The sequence below is a fragment of the Trachurus trachurus genome (genome assembly GCF_905171665.1).
Source record: "Trachurus trachurus genome assembly, chromosome: 7".
In the NCBI taxonomy this organism is placed as follows: domain Eukaryota; kingdom Metazoa; phylum Chordata; class Actinopteri; order Carangiformes; family Carangidae; genus Trachurus; species Trachurus trachurus.
Genome location: NC_139901.1, coordinates 19,591,133 through 19,607,634, shown reverse-complemented (window position 1 = coordinate 19,607,634; position 16,502 = coordinate 19,591,133). Strand labels below are relative to the sequence as shown.

At 45.6% G+C, this 16,502-nt stretch overlaps 1 protein-coding gene across 3 annotated transcripts in view; it reads left to right on the top strand.

Moving 5' to 3' along the window:
- Positions 1–16,394, top strand: part of kmt2d (lysine (K)-specific methyltransferase 2D) — a 30,935-nt gene extending 14,541 nt beyond the window's left edge. For 2 of the 3 annotated variants that reach the window (XM_083975097.1, XM_083975098.1), the window contains 21 exons: positions 122–1,923; positions 2,014–2,137; positions 3,156–3,243; positions 3,342–3,408; positions 3,521–3,753; positions 3,876–6,842; positions 6,952–7,101; positions 7,196–7,360; positions 7,494–7,641; positions 7,741–7,822; positions 7,919–8,091; positions 8,210–8,334; positions 8,430–8,565; positions 8,848–8,969; positions 9,086–10,466; positions 10,590–10,726; positions 10,980–11,110; positions 11,474–11,759; positions 11,947–12,020; positions 12,126–12,234; positions 13,432–16,394. In XM_083975097.1, the coding sequence (XP_083831223.1) occupies positions 122–1,923; positions 2,014–2,137; positions 3,156–3,243; positions 3,342–3,408; positions 3,521–3,753; positions 3,876–6,842; positions 6,952–7,101; positions 7,196–7,360; positions 7,494–7,641; positions 7,741–7,822; positions 7,919–8,091; positions 8,210–8,334; positions 8,430–8,565; positions 8,848–8,969; positions 9,086–10,466; positions 10,590–10,726; positions 10,980–11,110; positions 11,474–11,759; positions 11,947–12,020; positions 12,126–12,234; positions 13,432–13,524 (8,593 nt within the window). In that variant the 3' untranslated portion in view covers positions 13,525–16,394. Of the gene's footprint in view, positions 1–121; positions 1,924–2,013; positions 2,138–3,155; positions 3,244–3,341; positions 3,409–3,520; positions 3,754–3,875; positions 6,843–6,951; positions 7,102–7,195; positions 7,361–7,493; positions 7,642–7,740; positions 7,823–7,918; positions 8,092–8,209; positions 8,335–8,429; positions 8,566–8,847; positions 8,970–9,085; positions 10,467–10,589; positions 10,727–10,979; positions 11,186–11,473; positions 11,760–11,946; positions 12,021–12,125; positions 12,235–13,431 lie in introns of all 3 variants that reach the window. The other variant, XM_083975096.1, reaches the window with a different exon arrangement.
- The last annotated feature ends 108 nt before the right edge of the window (positions 16,395–16,502 follow it).

Here is a 16,502-nt window from a genome sequence, read left to right as displayed (position 1 = left end):
CTCAAAGAAATACTTTTAACACCTAAAAATAGTCCCAGCCCTCGCATCTTCAAAATTCTGTAATGCAACAAGCAGTGTTTAAATTAAAATGTATTTATTTTTGTGCATTTCTGTCTTCCAGGCCACCAGGGCCCATCAGACCTCAGGGCATGTTTGCCCGTCCACCATTCCCTCCACAGTGGCAGGGCCAAGCAGCAGCTCCAAGAAGGTTCCCCCAGCCTGGCATGGAGGCTATGGGCATAAGGCAAAATCTTAACCCTGCTGTCAACATCCAGGGTATGGAGAACATGGGCAACCCTCACACCATGATAACAGGACATGGAGGAGAGACGATGCAGCCGATGGGTCAAGGCCCCCCACCGCAGTTCATTGAACTGAGACACAACTCACAGAGGCTGGCCCTGCGGCCCCAGTTCATGCCCCGTGGACCCCAGCCCAGACCACGTCTCTTTCCACAGCAAGAGATGGCGGCCGCTTATGTTCAGCAACATCCCATAGCTCGAGTTGGTGGCATTCAAGCAGGAGGGGGTGGGGAGTCGCAGCTGGGGTTACAGCAGGGTGGACTGTCAGTTTTACTGCCTCAGCAGTCTGCAGGCCCGGTAACACAACAGACCCACCTGCAGTCTCAGGCGACTCCCAATCCCAACACTCCTAGCACTGACCAGCATCAGCTTCCACAGTCGAGCCTCGTCACAGAGCCCCAGACTGCCACGGTAGCAAGCAGCGAGGAGCTGCCAGAGCCTGATCTTGATGGGCTTGGGGATGCTCCAGGGGATGGAGGTGTGGAGGATGAGGATGATTTGGCTCTAGACTTGGACCCTGACAAAGGAGATGATGACTTGGGCAACCTGGATAACCTTGAAACCAATGATCCACATCTAGACGACTTGCTAAACAGTGATGAGTTTGATCTTCTGGCTTACACTGACCCTGAACTGGACCAAGGAGACCCGAAGGATGTCTTCTCAGACCAGCTGCGGTTGGTGGAAGCAGAAAGTGAAGCACCTTCATCTTCCTCTGGAGCTGCACATGTCAAAGTGGAAGGAAAAGCCAAAGTGGAGCCAGGGCAAAAGTCTCTCCCAACCGCCCCTGCCGCTGCCAGTGCAGGTGGTTCTGCTACGCAACTGCCACGCTCAACAGAAACTGTTGATATCTCCAAAGTAAAAATAGAAGACAGAGGTCTGACCCCCCAGCTTCAGCCTGGGCAGGTAGTGGTGAAAGATGAAATGGGTGAGGCAGTATCAATGCTCCTTGGTGGGACCACACAATCGACCAAGCCTGCACAAACAGAAAACCCGTCAGCTTCACTCAGCTCTGTTCGATTGGGGGGTCTTTCCTACCCCCTGCCAGGACAAGCTGACCCATTGACTTTTCCTCCCGCCGCTCCACATACAGATATTGGTGATGATCCATTGGGGCTCCCTGATGTAGGACACCACTCTCCTGCTGTAGATTTGGCAAAGGTAGAGAGCTCTTTAGATGGTGAACTGCCTCTTCTAATACAGGATCTGCTGGAGCACGAGAAGAAGGAGCAACAGAAGCAGCAGCAGCTGAGTTCCCTCCACCAGGGAGGCATGGCACCTCATTTTCCCGGTCTCCCAAATCAACAGCCAAATCCACAAGCACCTGGGCAGATAATGCTGCAGCACCATCATCGTCCACCTCCCCAAGGAATCATGGGTCAGCCAGGGATGGTACCTCGTCCTCCACACATGATGCAGCAGCAGCAAAGGCTCATGGGACCTGGAATGGCACCGCCACCTCACCTGCCCATGGCCCAGCAGCAGGCCATGATGAGGATGGTGCAGCCGGGGATCCAGTCAGGGATCCAGCCAGGGATCCATACAGGTCTTGGTCATCAACCACAGCCGCAGCCAGTGGTTAAACAGTCACCTCTGGCCAACAATTTCTTCCCAGATAAAGGTAAGAAATCTGAGTAGTTTATGGTTTTACTCTGTGTTATGATTATTTTCATATTATAACAGAAACAAATATTGTGTTCTTTGATTGCAGATTTAGAGAAATTTGCTACTGATGACATCATGGACCCGATTGCCAAGGCAAAGATGGTGGCACTTAAGGGTATCAAGAGAGTGTTGGCACAAGATCCAATGGGTGGTCCCCCTGGTATTAACAGGTACTTTTTAAACATAAGTTTGTTGTTGTTTTAATTTTACTAAAAAACTTAGATGAGAATGACAGTAATTTTGTATTTGGCATCTTCATCTGTAGACATACATCATCATACTGCTATCACCAAGCAGAGCATGCATCCAGCCCACAAGGCTGTCAAACAAGTAAATTACTGCTGTTTGGAGTATACACCAAAAAAAGAGATGAAAATACCACAACTGCTGACTTTGGTTTGAAACAGTAGTGAAATGTTACATGCATGCTATTTCCTGCTTATCCACTATTTTTATTGATTTAATTGATGGTATAATGCCTGCCAAGCACCAAACAGCAGATAGTGAGTCAGCAAGTGAATGTAATGGAGCAATAACCAGCTGAAGTGTCAGATAATACCACGAAGAGAGTGAATGTTTTACTTGCATGGCTACAAAAAAATTGCTACATGCATCTGCTGCCCCCAAGTGGGCAAACAGAGTTAGCTTTTCTACATTTGAAAGCATGTGCTTTGCTCTAGTATCACACATTCTTTACCAACAACTGAACATGCTGGAAACAAAATAAAACCCAATACATCACAGTCAGTTGTAAATTTAACAAAGCAATCAATCCAAGTTCGTGCTGGGTTACAGACAATGGTTTATATGACCAGCACATAGCTCTACCAAGGATCACACAATCATACAGGTCTGTGAGATACAGTATCTAAAACTGTATCAAATTATGCAAAGTCAAGTAAGCCTTAACTTGCACTGTTTTGGACAGTGATAATTATTTTCAAAAATGCTTGTCTTTATTTCTTTGATACCCTGAGTGATGACAGTAAAAATAAAAAACATTTTGTAGGACCATTAAACAAAACCTTCATCACAAATAAAGCATTTATTATTTACATTTCATTATCAGAGCATTTACAGTAATTATCAAATTCAACAGGTGAAGCATGTAGAAAAAGTGCACCCCTACAAACCATTGTTTATTATACTGCAGATATAGTCAAACATCTCCTGTTTTGCTCTCATCAGGCAACAAGTGTCTCTGCTTGCTCAGAGGCTTGCCTCAGAAGGGGCGCAGGGCACAGATCCAGGCCAACTTGCACCTGGGCCACCAAAGGTACGCTGTCCTGCCTTTCAGAAGTGATTTGTATTGGATGTGACTGGAGGTCCTATGTAGATGACTGACTTATTTGTATGATTTCTGTTTGTGTTCAGGAGGGAGAAACAAGTGATCCCACCCAGTCAAGACCTAACCCACCACAGTTTGTGCAAGGAATCATCAGTATGTTATTTGAATATTCGCTCTTGTTAGTCATGTGTTTAGTTAAATGGAAAAGTGCTATATTGTCCTCAAAATAATTTGTGGATGTAAAAGTAATTTTCTTCTATTATAGATGATGCAGAACAGCACCAATATGAAGAATGGCTTCTTCACACCCAGCAGCTACTTCAAATGCAGTTAAAATTTCTGGAGGAACAGATTGGAGTTCATCGCAAATCACGCAAGGCACTGTGTGCTAAGCAACGCACTGCTAAGAAAGCTGGCAGGGAGTTTGCTGAGGCGGATGCAGAGAAGCTCAAGTTAGTCACAGAAGAGCAGAGCAAAATTCAGAAACAACTTGACCAGGTATGTAGATTTTAAAGATTCCGTAAAAATCATTTATAAAAACACTACAAACTTGTCAGCACCAAAGACAGTGGGCATCTTGATTTGCAATTTCTGACCTCTTCATAATTATTCTGTTCTAGGTACGCAAGCAGCAGAAGGAGCACACCAATCTTATTGCAGAGTACAGGAGCAAACAACAGCAGCATCAGCAAGGCTCAGGTCTTCTTACGCCAGGTCATTCTGCTCAGGGCCCCCCTCCTCACATGTTCAACAAGATGCCTGCCCAGATGATGATGGGCCAACAGGGAGCACCAGTAATGGCTCAGCACCCTGGCATGATGCAGCAAGGGGGGATGCCCGTCAGAATGCCCCAGGGACATCCTGACAGGCAACCCTTTATTGGAGGAGCCCAACCTCAGCTGCCTGCAGCTCTGGGAGCCAGTGGTGTCAGGGCCCCAGGCCCCCCAGGGGCTCCAACAGGATTCTTTCCACAGGGGCCTGGGATGCAAGGTGCAGACCCCAGGCTTCTCCAAGAGAGACAGCTTCAACATAGGATGCAAATGGCAAAGCTCCAGCAACAGCAGCAGGTGACGATGGGCCAGCAATCCATGCCACACCCAAATCAGCAGCCTGGCTTGGTAGCTCACCCACAGTCTGCTATGATGGGGAACCCACTTATGGCACAACAACAAGCAGGCACTCAGGGGATGCTTGCCAACCAGGCCGGTCAGCAGAACATGGTGCAGGTTCCACAAGGAATGGTTGGAGGCCAGTCTGTAGCTCCACCGCCGCAGAACCTTGTAGGAGGCCAGCCCATTAACCACGCTCAAGCCATGATGGCAACTCAACCAGGAATTGTGGGAAACCAGGCAATTGCACCACCGCAGCAACAGAGGCCTCAGCTGATGATGGGTCAGCAAGGAATGGTTGGACCTCCAGGTCACGTGGGCCTCAGGGGTCCCCAAACCCAGTTGACTCCACAACAACAGAACCTTCTAGCACAACGGATGATTGCATCTCAGCAACAACAACAGCAGCAGCAGCAGCAGCAGAACCTTGCAAAAAATCTGGCCCACCTCCAGCAGCAGCAGCAGATGGCACAGCAAAGACAACCAACCCAATTGATCAATCAGTCTAGCCACGAACAAGGAGTGCTCTCCCAACCCTCTACCCCACAGATGGGTTCCTCACCTTCAGCAGGAAGTATCACACCGCAGCCACATGGAGCTACAGAGTGCCAAAACTCAGGTCCAAAAGAGGGTGGGATTCTGAGCCCTGATCCAAGAACACCACCACAGCAGAGTGGACCATCCACTCCCAATCAGATGACTCAGCTTGGCCCCGGGAATGATAATCAAACGGATTTTGCACGACAGCAGTTACAACAGCAGCAACAGCAAAACCAGGTGTATATGGCCCAGCAGCAACAATCCAATCCTCAGTCTGTACCTGAGCAACAACCAGGTTTAGTTGTAAACCAACAAACTGGTGTGCTTCAACAGCAGCTTCCACTGACCATCCAGCGGCAAGGCCCCCACAGTGCTGACAAGCCTGTTTTGATGACTGTTAAAGAAGAAGGCAAACCAGTCGAATTTCTATCTCAGCAACAACAGCAAACGGCTCAAAATGCCATGCAGCAGCCACAAGACCCCAGCATCCATCAGCAGATCATTGGCCAGCACCACCAGCCACAGCCTGTTGTGATGGGCCATAGTCAACAGCAGCAAGCGCTAATAGCCCAGCAGCAAAAACAACAGGCTATAATGGGCATGATGAGAGTCCAGCAACAAGGAATGATGGCACAAAGGCCAGGAGTTCCACCTGGACAAATCCGCACCCCTATCAATATCTCAGCTGCTATTGCCCAGAATCCTCAGCTCCGTAACCTCCCCCCAAACCAGCAGATACAGCATATACAGGCCATGATTGCCCAAAGGCAGCTCCAACAGGGACAGATGCTGCGAATGTCCATGGGTCAGGGACAGCAAGGCCAGTTGAGGCCTCACATGCCGCCAGGTCAGATTGGGCAGCAGATGCAAGGGATGGAAGGCCAACAGATACCATATGGAGCCATGGGGAAGCCCGGAGCAGTGGGTCCTCAACAACAGTTGGGCCAACAACCCGGTGTTGCTCCTCAGATACAGCACGGCATGATGGTCCCTGGGCAGCAGCAGCCACAAGTCGGGGAAATGATGCAGCAACATGTCATGAGAGGCCAGATACCAGTGCCGCGATCCCCGATGGACCAGGCTCGTATGATAAGACCAACATCTCCACGTCAGCCATTACCTAATTCTCCCGGGGACCCACAACGGCATGCATTTAATCAAGTTATGGGTATGCGTCCCCCCACCCCCAACCAGAACCAACAGCAAGCACTAATGGCGGCTGCTGCAAGTCGAATGCAGGGCTCTCCGTCTCACGCCTATTCTCCTCGAGGCCCCTTTGGAATGAGCCCAGCCCACCCAGCCTCACCCCATTCGTCCCATGTGTCGTCACCTTCTGTAGCTGACAACAGGGCTGGAAGGGGAAGTCCATACAACCAAGTCAGAGCATCCCCACTCAGGTCGCCTGGAGCCAAGAGTCCACTCAATTGTCCTGGACTGAAAGTGGAGAGTCAAACGTCAGGTAGTGAAACATCTCAGATGATGTCGGTCATCCCCAACGGGCCACAGAAGGGCATGAATGTTCAGCAACAGCCGCAGCAGGTTACAGAGAGCAATGTTCCCCACACACAGCACGGCTCTAGAGAAGGAGAGGTGTGCAAGATGACTCTACAGAACATCAAACAGGAGCCGAGGGAGGTTCAGTGTGACGGTGCAGCAGAGGCCCATCCTGGGGCTATAAAGCGAGAAGCGACAGGTGAGCTGGTTACACCTGTGAACAACACCAGCTTTAATGCCGGGAACATGGCTGGAGACCCTGGAACTCAAGGCCCCAGATCTGAGACTGGACAGCAACTACTACAGAAACTCCTGCGAACTAAGAACCTTCAGCTTGGTGCACAGAGACCTTCTGAAGGCATCCACAATGAGATCAATGGCCACATCAACAGTAAATTGGCAATGCTGGAGCAAAAACTTCAAGGGACTCCACGAAATATGGAGGTTTGTGTGTTTTTGTTTAAGTACATTCATCGTTTTTGTCCTAATTATACTGTTGTTTGTTGGGGGGGAAGAAAAAAAAACACTTTTTCATTTCCTCAATCTTTTACAGGATTTACAGTCTATAACAAAAAGGGCTCCTGTACAAAAACCAAAGCGCACTAATAAGGCAACTGGAGACAGAGGCCCTAACGCACGCAAGAAAAATAAGAAAGACGAAGTTGGAAAAAGTGCTGAGGCCTTGATAAAGCAACTCAAACAGGTAATAGAATGAAAAATATTGATTTCGGCAATATTCGCCATTATTGTATTGAGTTGTTCTTCATCATATGGACTAATGGATGTGTACCTTTCAGGGTCTCTCTCTGCTGCCCCTGATGGAGCCTTCCATTACTGCCAGTCTGGATCTGTTTGCGCCTTTTGGAAGCAGCCCGGCCAACGGCAAAGCCCAGCTCAAAGGATCCTTTGGAAACGCAGTGCTGGACAACATCCCAGACTACTATTCTCAGTTGCTCACTAAGGTATAACCAAGCTGTAATATGTACCACTGGTTAGCTGTGGCAGGTTGTGACAACATTTGGTTGTTGATAAATGCGTCTTCAAGAACGAACTCTTGTTTTACAATCATGTATTTTTTGTTTTGTGCCTTTACAGAGCAACCTCAGTAACCCACCAACACCCCCATCCTCCCTGCCGCCTACTCCTCCACCCTCAGTCCAACACAAGATGCTGAATGGAGTGACTCCTGGGGAGGAGCTATCTGAGGGTCAGAAAGACACAGAGCCAGCAGAAGAGCCTATGGGTAAACAATGAGAGATTTGGCATGAAATTATTGTGTTACATAAATATTTAATCTGCAGTTTTTCAGTAACTGGGTTCTCCTCTCTCATTTTCCCTGAAGAATCTGTTACAGAGGAGGTAAAGAGTGTAGACATTCTGGCAGCTCTCCCCACCCCACCACATAACCAGAATGAGGACATCAGGTACAATAGGGCGATTTGTTTTTCTTCGTCTACCAGAACACATTGATTTGTTGTTGCCGAGGCTATAAATGTAGGAAATGTCCTTGTATTCAACAGAATGGAGAGCGACGACGAGGATGCCCCTGAAAGCATCGTCCCAGCATCGTCCCCTGAGAGTAATGTAGGAGATGAGACACCACGTTTCCCTCACCTACGGGAGCCTAAAGAGGAGGAGACAGAAAGGGCAATATCCCCCATCATCCCCCTCATACCTCGCACTGCCATACCAGGTATTACACAACCTCCTAAATGCTAAATGTAACTCCCCTTCACAACAACAGGAGAGTTTTGCATTACATTTTAATGGTTGAGACTTTTACATAAAAATCCCATTTGCTTTTCTTGTAGCATTCCCAGAAAACAAACCATTTGAAGCGGCTGATAACAAGGTAGTTTCCACATCCAACCACTGGGACAAGGCCAAAAACAACGAGGTGTCTGTTACCTTCACATTGTCCTCTGCTGCAGCCAAGGTACTAAGCCCTGATATCATTGCACCCTGTTTAACCTTTCCTTATCTCCATGTATTGTTAACAAAAACTTGAACTGGCTCCCCCTCCCCCCCCAGAAACTGAATCACGTGATGATGGCTATGGCCCAGTTGCTTAACATCAGAATGCCAGGTTCTTATGAGGTCACTTTCCCTTCTCAAAACCCTGACATGCCTGCAGTGGATGGGCCTGGGAAAGGACCCAGCCAGTCAGGTATGCCTCTAGATTTTTTTTTTTTTTTATTTTTTTTTTTAGCTCATTTGGATCGTCTGGGTTTCGGTAGTTTAATCATACAGTGTCTTGACATCTATGTCAAGACATTTCTCATGTCAGCCTACGGCGAGTTGTGCAGTATATCTTCTTCCAAATTAAATTATCTGCTGAAGCTAACACGATGTCTTATCTTTTAATCCCTTTGGCCTCTTGCGATTCCCATCTCTGTAGCTCGAGCACGTGAGTTGAGATGTTTAATATTAAGTTGGTGATGTTTTGCAGGCACTCTTTGCACAAAGGATGGTGCTTCGCCCAGTCAGGATGAGTGGCTGCGACAGTTTGACGTGTCTCTGCCCGGCTGCACATTGAAGAAACAAGTGGACATCCTGGCACTTATTAAACAGGTCAGTTAGCTCTTGAGAAGTGTACAAAATGATGACTTTTTGAAAAAACTAAACAAATTCCTTGTACTGTATATTTCTTGAAAGTTGTAGACCTCACATGTGCATTTCTTTCCCAGGAATTCCCAGAAAAAGAGGACAAACCAGTCCAGCACTGTTATACAACCAATGTAAGTGACTTGGATGTGCGCCACCTTCCTGTCATACCAGTGGAGGAATCGCCACCTCCATCACCGTCTCCTCCACAACCTTCCCCATCTGTCCCAGCTCCAGCGAGTGAGGCTGAGCCTACCAAAAAATCAGCTTCTCCATCGCCCTCCCCCTCCAGCCCGGCCAGTGTCCAAATCAAGATTGAACCTGAGACGGATCCTGGTCCTCCCACCGATGCTGCTCAACCACCTGATGTCACAGAGCCTGAAGTTGCTGCTCCAGAACCACCAGTCACCGATCCACCGCCTGTCTCTGCAGTTTCTGATCCTGCTGCTCCTGCTGAAGACCAGCAGGATCTGAGTCCTACTATCAAGGAGGAGGACTCGGCTCCTGATCCAGAACAACCTCCTAAAGATTCTCCCAGCAATATGGAGTCCTCCCCGAAGGCTATCAAACAGCGCCGGCCCCTCTCCCCAGATGAGGAGGTGGTGCACCCCAAAGTGAAAAAATGGAAGGGGATTCGTTGGAAGCGTCTTCAGATTGTCATCTCGATACGTAAGGGCGGGTCTAAGAAAGAGAACAGCCGGGAAGTGTCTGAGCTGATGGAACGCTTGCGCATTACACTCAGGCCGGACAAGCTGCCTCGGGATAAACGCAAATGCTGTTTCTGCCACGAGGAAGGCGATGGAGCTACAGACGGCCCCGGCCGCTTGCTCAACATTGACGTGGACCTGTGGGTTCACCTCAACTGTGCCCTGTGGTCCACCGAAGTGTACGAGACGCAGGGGGGTGCCCTCATCAACGTGGAGGTAGCCCTGCGTCGCGGATTGCGGACTCTTTGCGCATACTGCCAGAAAACGGGCGCCACCAACAGCTGCAACAGACTGCGATGCCCGAATGTCTACCACTTTGCCTGTGCCATCCGGGCACGCTGCATGTTCTTCAAGGACAAGACCATGTTGTGCACACAGCATAAACTGAAGGGCCCCAGTGAAGACGAACTAAGCGCGTTTGCCGTCTTAAGGCGCGTCTACATCGAGCGCGACGAGGTGAAACAGATCGCCAGCATCTTACAGCGAGGGGACCGTATCCACCTGTTCCGCGTCGGCGGTCTCATCTTCCACGCTGTCGGCCAGTTGCTTCCCTCCCAAATGACCAACTTCCACTCGCCCACTGCCATCTTCCCAGTCGGCTACGAAGCCACACGCATCTACTGGAGCACACGCGTGCCCAACAAGCGCTGTCGCTACCGCTGCCGCATTAGCGAGGATGAGAGTCTTCCTCTGTTTGAGGTGCGTGTTCTGGAGCATGGCATGGAGGATTTGCAGTACCGCGACACAACTCCGGAGGGTAAGAGCACACACTGCACCCACTTCATTACATTGTATCCCGGAGTGTTGTACTTGTGCAATTAAAATTATTAATAAGCTACATTAATCACACTGAATTGAATTTGCCATTTTTGTCTCCCAGGAATCTGGGAACGGATAGTTCAGCAGGTGGCTAAACTCCGAGATGAATCGTCCTTGTTAAAGCTGTTTACTGAACATGTCAAAGGAGAGGAAATGTACGGCCTCACAGTTCATGCTGTCATGCGAATCACTGAGTCGGTAAGAGTTTGCCACAGAAAGGAACATTACTTTGTGTCCCATTTGTTTTGTGTCAATCTCCCAGGTGTAATCAAAGCCCTTTACTAAACAACATTTGATTTTGTCGGTGAAAATACATTATAGATTAAACTAAACATTGCAAGCATGTTATATGAAATGCTTAACCCTGTGAAAAGAGCCCTTTAGCCACTATACTAAGTCTACTCTACATGAAAGTGCATGTTTTAACACTCGTCACTTGGTCGTGTTGCAGTTGCCTGGAGTGGAGAACTGCCAGAACTATCAGTTCCGCTATGGTCGTCACCCTCTGATGGAGCTCCCTCTCATGATCAATCCCACTGGCTGCGCTCGCTCTGAGCCCAAGGTTCCCACACACTGCAAGAGGTACAGACAGCAGTGCTTAAGCCAGGAGCCACTTCACAGTAACGTCCAACATATTCCGATGGACACATTATCAAGGTCACAACCTGTAACATTTTAAACATGGCGTCTTGTTGGATACAATGTGATTGTTGTTGTTAATGCTTTTGTGCAGAATCAAATTGATTATGTCATTATAAATGCATTTCATTATTTTACCGTGTGGAAAAAGTTAGGTCATATGCAGCACCATGTTGGGGACTAAAGAACTAACTTGTTATTTGATGCAAAACTATTGACGATCTTGCCAAAGACTGTTGCACTTCTAAATGTTCCTCGCAAAACCTTGAGGTACCCGCTCACACTTTGTTTTCTTTTTGTCTCAAGGCCTCACACTCTAAATAGCACCAGCATGTCAAAAGCCTACCAGAGCACCTTTACTGGAGAGCTCAACACACCATACAGCAAGCAGTTTGTCCACTCCAAGTCCTCGCAGTATCGGCGCTTGAAGACGGAGTGGAAGAACAACGTGTATCTGGCACGATCCCGCATTCAGGGCCTGGGTCTGTACGCTGCCAAGGATCTGGAGAAGCACACCATGGTCATTGAGTACATTGGCACTGTCATTCGCAACGAGGTCGCCAATCGCCGTGAGAAGATCTACGAGGAACAGGTACATCGATAAATCAGTGGCACTTTTTAACTTGGCCAAACATTTATTTTGGTGGGGTAGGGTTAGCCCAAATTTATTCTAAAACTTGACACCACACTTTTAAACTGAAAAACAAAAACAAAAAAAAACTTGATAAACATTTGATTTATGTATGCATTAATCTTTTTGTGTCCTTTATCTAACTTAGAACCGTGGTATCTACATGTTCCGCATCAACAACGAGCAGGTGATTGATGCCACTCTGACAGGTGGCCCGGCTCGGTAAGTGATGATTTGTTACATTTTGTCTCATTGTCAAATCAGTTTAAACCTTTAAATCCAAGGTGTTGTTTTTTTTTTAAACTGGTCTCCTTTTCTTCTTCCCAGCTACGTCAACCATTCCTGTGCCCCCAACTGTGTTGCAGAGGTTGTAACGTTTGACAAGGAAGACAAGATCATCATCATTTCCAGCCGCAGGATCCCCAAGGGAGAAGAGGTGCAGTGCATTAGAAAACCTTCCACTGTTCTCACTTGTTACTGTCACTACAACATTTGTCATGTTTATTTTTGTAAAATTACACATTGTTATATGTGAGTGTATGATCTGTATTCATTAGACTGTTTTGGTAGCCTGACAAGCCAGACTATATCATTAAAATGTATAGTCTGGCAACGACCGGTAGACCTCGGCTCAATTCAGGGGGCGGGATGAAGGCTGTCTTTCAAACTGCCTCTGCACGCAATAGGGTAGCGCTACGACTAATCAGAGCAAAGAGCAGGATGACGTTAGCCTGACAAGCCAATTTAAATGTATGTCGTCATCGCGTTAAGCCCGCCCCCAGTTCCTATGGCTCGTTTCTAGACCCACCTACGGAGCAAATATATTTGCTGCCGCTAGGGTGCGTCTAGATTTCTAGGCTACTGTTTTGGTGCCTCACATGTACATGTAGCGTCTTGTGGTTCAATTTTAGTGTATTTTACTTGACTGGCTCCATCAGTCTGACTACATAGTACATACATTTTCATTAGGAAGCAGGTGCAGACAGACACTGAGCTTTTAGTACCTGTGGTTGCAGTATGAGGGCAATTCACTGCAGACAACTTAACAGTTGTTACCAAGTGAGCATGACTTCAACACACCTGCAATTAAACCACCCAAAAGACTGAGCCGTCTCTTATTTCCAGGGGGAGAACAAAATGTCACATGACTGTACCTATAAACAGAAAAACATCATATTGTCCAATCACCTTACTATTTTTTCCCACTAAACCTAATGGTATATGAGGAAAATACTGTCTTCAACAGCACGAATAGTACAATTTCACACTTAGTAAAATAATTCTCTGCGGTGAGTTTGAGGTCGCTGTGTGATGAGACACAGTCAGGGCACAGACAGACGAGACAGAGCAGCCATTGGGTCAAAGTGAAAAATAATCCCAGAGATTCAGTAACAAGTATTAAGGTTGTTTGCCTTAACAGAAATCATGACTGAAATCTAGGGGTGTTTTTCTACAATTGTATATTTTTGTTTAACATAATTAAACAAGAGGCTTAGAGCCTCTTTCATGAAGAAATAGGCAGTGATAGTGATAGAAATGTGATGGAGTTACCAACTGCAAGTTGATTAGTGAAAAATCTGGTTGGTAGTTTAGTTCGTTTAGTTTTTTAACTGTATCTGTTTCTGAATTGCAGCTGACTTACGACTACCAGTTTGATTTCGAGGACGATCAGCACAAGATCCCTTGCCATTGTGGAGCCTGGAATTGCCGCAAGTGGATGAACTAGGACGCAGAAAGAAAAACGGACGAACTTCCCTCTCACTGGTGCCAGAACACTCCTGCGCCAAAGCCTTTGAATCCTACATAGCCAGTGCATAAGCTGTTCTGAAAGACGTGGATGGAGGAAGACTGGCCTCCGCCATTGAAAGACTAAAGCGGTGACACCTGTAGCCAAAGGTTTGAAAAGCATTAATCAATAAAAGCAACCGAGCACCTCCGTCAGCAGCAGCTCGATGGTTGGGACTGACTTTCATGTTTGGACAAGTGAATCACCCTTTCCTCAGCCAAAACCCTTTTCCCCCCCTTCGACTGTTCTCAATAAGCTTACAGTGGCTGGAAAACAATCCTCAACATCTACCAAATGATTCTGACCCTCTGATATCAATACTCGTAGTGCAGAGCTCACCTGGAGCTTCAACAAAAAGCCATTTTAAAATACTAAGAATGAACTAATGATGCATTTCTATGTTTTAAGTCGGACCTATTTCCTGTCCCACCTAACCACACCTCCCCCTTACCTCCCAGAAAAGGCACTTTCCCATCAAGTCATCAATGAAGACAACACGGATATTGGCTAGCTAGACAATCTCGATGTGGCTCTGTGTAAGAACTACATATGATCGATGGAGAGAAGAAAAAAAAAAGAAGAAGATGTAAGTTAATATAAAATTGAGATGCTATTGATCTGTGTCCCCAGAGGCACCAGATGTTCTGACTGTGTGGAGTCCCAAGGTGGGTTAGTTTGGACTCAGTCTACCTCATTGATTTAGCGGGAAGTGACTGCTTTGTATGAAAACTGTTAACTGCTACTGTGGAACCGGGGGGAAAGGGGGGAATGTTTTTATGGGCTTAGCCTTCTCGGACAAGCAGGGAATCTTAAGCAGCAGGTTTGCTCTATCTACTCTATGCTGATGATGATTTACAAAAATGAGCCAACATAATTATTATTCATGAATTATTTATACAGAGGAAATATATGACAGTTTTGATAAGATATTGCATTAAAATCACAATCAGAAGCTTAGCAGGTGTCCTGTATGCCACCAAATCATCCTGGATATTGATGTAGCTTTTTTCTTTCTTTCTTTCTTTTTTTGTACTTTAATTATTTATGCATCTCAAAATCATGCTATTAGCTGTGTGAAAGCACAATAACATCCACCTTTATAAGTTGCTTCAAGAAAGTAATGGTGTGAGTGAATGAATGGCTTTAGGATCATGGGACACTCGGTCTTTGAAGAAGACCACGGAGTCCGAAATTAACCAAGTACACATTTGCTTGTCACTTCATACATTGAAGCTCCACTTGTTGAGAAACAGCCGGTGGATGCATGACTACTGTCCCATTTTATGCTTTTTTTTGTTTGTTTGTTTTTCTCCCCAGCAACACAAATCTCTTCACAACTCAACCTTAAACTTTGTATCATGCCTCTTCCTCTCTGTATTATTTAGTGGACTGTTGTTTAAAACTTTACTGTAGTAAGTCTTCCTCTGCCTGAGTACAGCCTGCAGTGTTTCTACTTCCCCTGTAGTGTGCTTTTCTAGTGCTGGTACTGTCCTCTCGAGGCTGGACTGATGGCAGGGAAAGACTTATTGGAAAAAAGGGCATTTGTTTTCATTTCTATGTAAGATGAATGAAAAAAGTCTTTAAAGGGAGCTTTACTGAAACTCCACCTTCCCATACTACTTTGTTTCCTCCTCCCCCTAACCTAAGACCTCACATGATTTAAAAATGCAAAGTTGTACAAACTGTATATATAGTATATGCATTAGGGGACAGCAACTCTTTATCCAGCCCCTTTGTAATCAATAAAGTCAAAAGTGTAGAGAAATAAAATTGAAAAAGAAAAAAAATCAACCACTGGATATCATTTTAACAAAGATAAAGCTGTATATAAATATAAATATATGTAAAATGGCAAACTAATATCTTTATGTATATGAACCAGAGTGTTTTGCATTTACCTGTTTTTCTATTAGTGTTTTTTGCTATAAGCTCTCAGAGACAAGTTTGTTAAAATAGGTATGAGAAAATGTCTGGTCTTCTCCAATCAAGTTGCAACGAGAAGCCGAAGTGATTAACTAAACTGTTTGGGGTTCATGTGGAGAGTCATTAAGACATGAAAATCACTTCTTGCATAAAGCAGTACAATGGTGCATAGCATTTGTATTTATGTAATATTGTTCATGTTTATTTTTCTTTTTATTTATGCTACTGCTTGTTGATTACCAAAACCTGTCCCTTAATCGGTTACAATTGGATTAATATACTCTTGAATGGAAAATCTTGAATTCTCTAGAATATTGTTAGTGTTTTGCTTTTTTATATCTTCCCTATAGAAGTGAATGTGTTGGTAAACCTTGTGAAATGGTTACTTGGCCTAATGTATGTTATGATGTAATACTCAAAGTTAATCCCATACTTAACCTGGTAATGAATTGCACTCTCATAGTATAATGGAGAACTTCTCTAAAGTGGTAGATATTGATCAAGTATCCGAAGCAGTGATATATATATATTTTTTGGTATGTTTCTATTTCAAGGGAAGACCATGACGAGACATTATGACGCTCACTGGATTTTAGCCTGAATAATTTTTAACTTCTCTGAATCTTAATTTAAGTTCTCTGCATATCTTATAATTTAATAAAGTTTGCTCAAATTGAAGGTTTTTTTTAACCTCACCTACTTTTTAAAAAGATGTTGCATCTGTACAGCAGAGATACTTTTAGGGAATATGAATAAATATAATGATCATTTTTATTGTATGTGGCATGTTTTGTATGGATATTATTTTGAATTGTACATATTTTTTTCAGGACGCCAGAGGTTGCATCTCTTTATATACAGCTTTCCCACTCCCTCTCCCCTTCATCTTATTTCTTTGTCTGCTTTTGTTTCTTGTAAAGGAAAATAAAATGCATTTTAAATATCTGCTTATTTTTCTTCTTGTTTTAAAGTCAAAATCCAAGAAGCCCTAATGC